Raw genomic sequence first — 6,000 nt, 5'->3', positions numbered from 1 at the left:
AGACGCGTTAGTTCGAATTAGCTTAGTTCGAATTAACTAATTCGAACTAAGTTAGTTCGAATTAGCGCTGTAGTGTAGACGTACCCTAAGTCCCCTTCCCACCCCCAACTGGCCAAATTTCACAACTCTTTCAGTATGTGCTATAGTCGGTGAGATGGTCATTGTGGATGGTGGCTGTCATAACATAGTTTATAGGAAATTGCAAATATTTGACTAAAACAGAACTTTGGATACAGCATGTGGTTAATTTTTAACAAAATCTATTTTGAGCAAAGTCTCTTTTTTGAAGGGTCATTTTCAACCACTTCTTCAGACAACGTGGCAAGCTCCGTAAGTAGATGACAAAGTTTCTGTTACAATCCTTGTACAATTTGTTTTCTCCAGTATAATTTGACTTGGTTAGCCAAGTTTGAATTGGTTTTATTAACACAGGATTTTCATTTTTTTAAATGACAAGGAATAAAAAATCAGAGTTCTCACTGATATGAGACGTTACCCCCAGAAATTATTGACTGTTCTAAATGCTTTCTATGAATTTCTTGGTTATGTCAATTTTCCCAGAAAATCTCTTTTGTACACAAAAGAATAACTTAAGTCATCACATTATTCAGGGAAAATGGTTGTGCCATCTGATGAAATTTGAAATTTCAGATTTTTAAGTTAGTTATGTAAGTCCCCGAATGACTTTTGACAATCAACTTTTAGTAAGAAAGTTACAGAGAGATCTCTATCAAGTCTGTGTTTCCTTGAGCACTATATGACCAAACATTTGGGACATGAAGCCACAATAGCATCTGAAAGCTAGGACTATTTTCCATTGTACCCTTAAGGTTGTCAGATGTCCGGTTTTCACCTGGACTGTCCATTATTTAGGTCCCCTGTCTGGTAAAAATCCCCCCAGAAAATACCAGACATGTGAAATGTCTGGTATTTTCTGTTTCCCTCAGACAGAAGCCCATCAGGGAGTGAGGAGCATGGGGCCACGTAAAGGCACAGCACCCCCCCCCTTTTTTTTTGCTCAACAACTTTGATCCCCCCCCCTTTTTTTTTCAACAGAGTTTTTTCCTGGTGTGTGTGTGTGGGGGGAGGGAGGGGTCTTCGGTATTTTTTGTTCAACCATCTGGCAACCTTATGTACCCTCCACCCTTTTTCAGGAATATTGCTGGGAATGATATGGTTGGGAGACAATTATGACTTTCAGGTAATCGTCTCTCCTGCTTAAAAATAGATTAAAAGTAACTTTACTCAAAAAACTTTTTAAAAATACAGATTTGAATGATTAACTGTTGTGTTTCAAATGCAATAATAAATACTAATTAAGGTCAAAATTGCCATTTTACAGACTGTCTTATGTGTAGGTCTATATGTTGTAATGCCCCAAAAGGAGACCAGAAACCTGATTGTGATTTTGAATCACAATCTGTCTCCTGGTTCCCTTCTTCTTTGGCAGGGGTCAACCCCAGAGCAAATACACAATAAGTTCTCATATATATCCAGTGCAGTTTAACTGACAGGCATGTTGGCAGAACCAAGGATCCATCTATTGCTGATCCCATGCTGCCTACAGTTCATGCACTTATCTGGGAAGGAAGGGAATAGAGATCTTAAAGAGTCTGCTGTTGCCTACATGTTGCTACATGTGTTATGGCAGGCTATATGCTCTGCCATCTGCATGAACTGGTGAAATAAGATGATGCATATATTTTCTCATGATTAAATTCTGCCAGTGAATGTTCAGCCTAATAAACATATTTTAATTCCTTGCACTGTCGTTGTATCCATGTTGGTCCCAAGATGGACAGACACACAGACTGAAGAATGGACTCTATAAAATATATAGTAGAAGATTAAAGGCTGAAAAGGAAGAGGTTAAAGCTGGACTGTAATAAGGCTTAATGCTAGTGAATCAGGCAAGAATCAAGTTAGTGAAGAAATACATTTGAAAGGATTAACATTGCTGTGGAAATTCCAGTTCCACAATATTGACCCTGTGGGATTAAAGAGGAAGAATGTGAAAGAGCAGTTGAGAGCCACTGGTTGGTCTGCTGAGGCTGTTTCTTGTTTTAGCCGTGATCCAGTAAGGTGAAGTAGGTTGAGAGGAGCAGGGGCTGTGAGATGGAAGACAGAACACATCATAAAGCAGCGTATTTGCGATGAAAGATGAACTGATAAATCCACATCCACTTCTGGTGTACCATAGGGCCTCATTGAACTCTAGCTCACTCTTGTTTTGTTCCTATTCCCTCTTTTACAGCCAGAAGGTAGCTATAGTATATCATTTGAGTTAATGAAGCCCTTTCAGAGACTTTAAGGCTAGAAGGGATCATCACGAGCATCAAGCCTGACTTCCTGCATATTGCAGGCCACAGAACCTCACCCATCCACTTCTGCAATAGACTCCGAACCTCTGGCTGCGTTACTGAACTCCATGATTTCAAGATTTCAGGTTATAGAACATCCAGCATATACAGTAGTATAAACCTGCAAGTGACCTGTGCCTTGTGCTGCAGAGGAAGGTGACCTTTGACAACGCTCATTAAAGGTAAATTCCTTCAATTCTGGCATTTTCTCCGATTCATTCTGTCTGTCTGCTGTAGTTAAATCTCAAACTCTCAAGGGCTTTTGCAGGTTAGTGGCACCCTAGAATGTATTGTCTCATCTCTGGACAAGTTCCAGAATGCAGGAAATTTGAAGACAGCATTTGTCTTAGCAGAATTGCTAGCTCAGCTAAAATACCAGGAAGAATATCAGTAAAGGTAAGAGGCTTTTTGACCAAAAGAATCAAGTAGAGAGGGGGAATACTTACCAAAACTTTTATGGGGAAACTGTTTCTGGTTTTGTTCAGTTCAGTATTTTAAGTCAGTCCAGGATGGTTTGTTTTTGTTTTCCACATATAACTTGAAACCAAGAGATTAGGTCCCAATTTAGCTTCCATTAAACTGAATACAGAAACATCCATTGACTGAAGTAGAAGTTGGATTGGGCCCACAGTAAAATTTGGAATGGGACTAGATATGGCTAATAAGTACATGCATAGTTACAATAGATTGGATTAAAAAAAATCATGCTTCAGAGTATACTTTAACCACTCATTGATAGTGGTTGGGAAGAAACATCTTATATGAGCAGGCAGGGCTGTCCTGAGGGGGCCACGGGACCTGGGGAAACCTTCAACAGTGCCCCGGTGTGGGGACTGGGCATCCCCGCCACAGGCCCCAGCCCTGCTCAACTCCCTCTACACCTCCTTCCTGCTCCCCGAGCAAAGTGGCCCAGGGATTAAAGGGGAGCCTGGCATGGCAGTAGCAGGAGCCGCCTCCCCCCCACTCACCATCTGGGTGGTGGGAGCTGGAGCAGCCTAGCAGTGGATTTTATCCCACTATGCCACCCTCTTCCAGCCTGTTGCACTCTGGTTCTCTGCGGAAGCAGGAAGCAGATCGCATTGGAGTCTGGGCGCTCTGCTTCCTGCCACCATGGAGAAGTTGAGCACAACAGCTGGCTGGGAGGGTGGCGGAATGGGGTGGAGTAGGTTCCCGCTGCCTGTGTGGTGAGTGTGTGTGTGCCAATTCCTGATGTTGCCCTTTGCCAAGCCTCTATAATCCCCCAGGTTTCTCCCATCCATAGGATGGTTGTGGTGGCGGCTGCAGGGCCCTCAAACGAGCGGCACCTGAGTTGGCTGCCCCGATTTGTCCTTTGGATGGGATGGCTCTGTGAGCAGGTTAGTAGAGTAGGTATATCATTGTCCATAATAGGCTTCCTTCCTTTGAAGCCTCTGGTACTGTACTGGATCACAGGTTACACCTCTGAGCTCTTAGCCATTTTTCCTTCTCTGTTATGTACACGATCACTTCACAAGGGAGTCCCAGAGACCGCTAGGCAAGGGCCTAATCTTGCTAGGGCAGAGTGCAGGCATCTGGGTGCCTTTAATTGCTATTGAAGTCAATGCTTTGGAGGGTGGTCATTATTTCATAAGAGGTAGCCAGTATCTTACAGAAATGAGCTTCATGTTTTAAAATATTTAAACTAGAAAAGTTAATAATTCATTCCCATAATGACCTAATTTTTTATTTGTGTATATATTTAATTTTACTCACTACTTTGCTCACTGGTTTGAATGGAACCTGTTCCAGCTTAGTGGTATTATTCAATCTCAGAAGGTTTCTGTTGCATTTTTAACAATATTCCTTAACTACTGGTTTCTTTATTTTCTTTTATACATTAGTGGCATTATTAGAAATAGGCACAAGCAAACATCCACAGTCTCCTTAAAAAAGCAACATGAAAGAAGCTAAGAAACTAGCAGCAACTGAGAAATTTTGCGGCGTTCCCAAGCTGAAGGTGGTATTTTAATGATTTTATTGATTTATACCTACAGTTGTTGTAGCTGCTTGCCCCTAGGTTAAAAGTTATAAACCAATGGAATAGTAGCTACAAAGGTAACAAGCACTGCCTTTTTTAAAAGCTCACAGTTAACCATAAAGTTCAAACATAGTTTACTGTAAAATTTCATTTAATGTCCATAGTCTTAAGCTCTGTGATGCACTGAAAGGAGCATTTGAAAGCTCTTTGTTAAAGCTCCTCTCCATACTGAACGAGCATCTGAGGGGATTTCCATTCCTCTGCTAAGGACACCTCGTTTCTGGAAACTGCTAAAGGATCCTGTCCAAAGCAGATATGTCAAATACAAAGTCAAAAATACTTGCGAGTAGTTAGGGAATACTTGCTTTGGAATATATCAAATTGGGCGTTTTAAGAAAAATGCTTAGCTGTTTCATTTTGTGTTATTATTTCATAGTCATTGTTTGTTACTTGCATTTACTAGGCTTGAAATGATAGTAAAAATAATATTTTAAATAATTTCCAAACTTTTAATTCACATTTACTAAATAATCCCCAAATGTAAAGGCCTCACTCAGCAACTGAGTGCAATTGTATTTAAATCTTCTTTATCAGTTACTAAACATTACTTGAAAAAATGACATATTATGAGGGTGATGATATTTTCACAAATGGAAAATAGGACACTTCACAAGGGTAGTCCAAGCCTTCCTACTGTCCACTCGTGTGGGGCTAGCACAAGTTACTCTCCCAAGTTGTCCTTTCCACACACCTTGCTCCTTGCCCCACTGGCAAAACTGGACGGATGCCCAGTCTTTTGCCAAAAAAGTCAGGACTGGGACACAGCTTAAACAAGGGACAGTCCAAGCAAATATGGGATTTATGGTCACCCTAATTATAGTTTACTATTAATATTTTAAATGTACTAATGTTAGGCCAGTTTGTGAACCCTGCTCAGATGGGAGAGTAGATACTCACACAAGGAGTCCTCTCAAAGCCAATGGGACTGCTTCTGTGAGTAACTGATTACCCATGTGGGTAAAGACCTTTCAGGTCACTGACTTTTGTTGGGGTTCTTTTTCCTTTGGTGCATGTGTTATTTAGTCCTGCAGATGGCTCTCTTGCAACAGACATCTACTCAATGGGGAAACTGCTGAGCACTTATGTTTTCTAAAAACGAACCTCAAGCACATCCTTGGCTGTAGAGTCCCATGTTAAGCAGTGTCTGGCAAAGAATGGGGATCCAAGGGATGAGCAGCAGCGGTAACACAGCTATATGTGAAGTCTAGAGATGGAGAATAAAATCTACACCCCATTTTTGTGTATGTAGTCCCACTGAAGGCAGTACAGTACATATAAGTACGGCAGATAAAGAGTATGAAATTCGTATTTAGTTCAAAACTCCAGGATGAAGTATTTGCTTTCACTGGAAACATGACTTTGTTGGGAAAAGTAGCTATAAAGCTAAATAGTGGTACCCTAGCTAAAGTGTGCATATATTCTTGTCTTCCTTTCCCAGGTATTTCTGCTGGCATTATCATTTGCATATCTAGCTAAAACCATGTCTGGGGGTTACATGAATAGCATGCTCACACAAATAGAGAGAAGATTTAATATCTCAGCCTCTCTGGTGGGCATTATTAATGGAAGCTTCGAAACTGGTAA

General features: G+C 41.0%; 1 protein-coding gene across 7 annotated transcripts in view; it reads left to right on the top strand.

Annotated features, from left to right (window-relative positions):
• The first annotated feature begins 256 nt into the window (after positions 1–256).
• Positions 257–6,000, top strand: part of LOC102458523 (solute carrier organic anion transporter family member 1A2) — a 29,284-nt gene continuing 23,540 nt past the window's right edge. For 2 of the 7 annotated variants that reach the window (XM_075897995.1, XM_025183739.2), the window contains exons 1-4: positions 283–330; positions 1,795–2,542; positions 4,220–4,335; positions 5,855–5,996. In XM_075897995.1, coding sequence (XP_075754110.1) covers positions 4,276–4,335; positions 5,855–5,996 — 202 coding nt within the window. In that variant the 5' untranslated portion in view covers positions 283–330; positions 1,795–2,542; positions 4,220–4,275. Of the gene's footprint in view, positions 331–1,154; positions 1,202–1,794; positions 2,543–4,219; positions 4,336–5,854; positions 5,997–6,000 lie in introns of those variants that run through there. The other 5 variants (XM_025183740.2, XM_025183742.2, XM_075897960.1 and 2 more) reach the window with 5 other exon arrangements.

This window comes from Pelodiscus sinensis, chromosome 1 (assembly GCF_049634645.1).
Source record: "Pelodiscus sinensis isolate JC-2024 chromosome 1, ASM4963464v1, whole genome shotgun sequence".
Lineage (NCBI taxonomy): Eukaryota > Metazoa > Chordata > Testudines > Trionychidae > Pelodiscus > Pelodiscus sinensis.
This window is presented reverse-complemented; position numbering and strand designations above follow the sequence as displayed.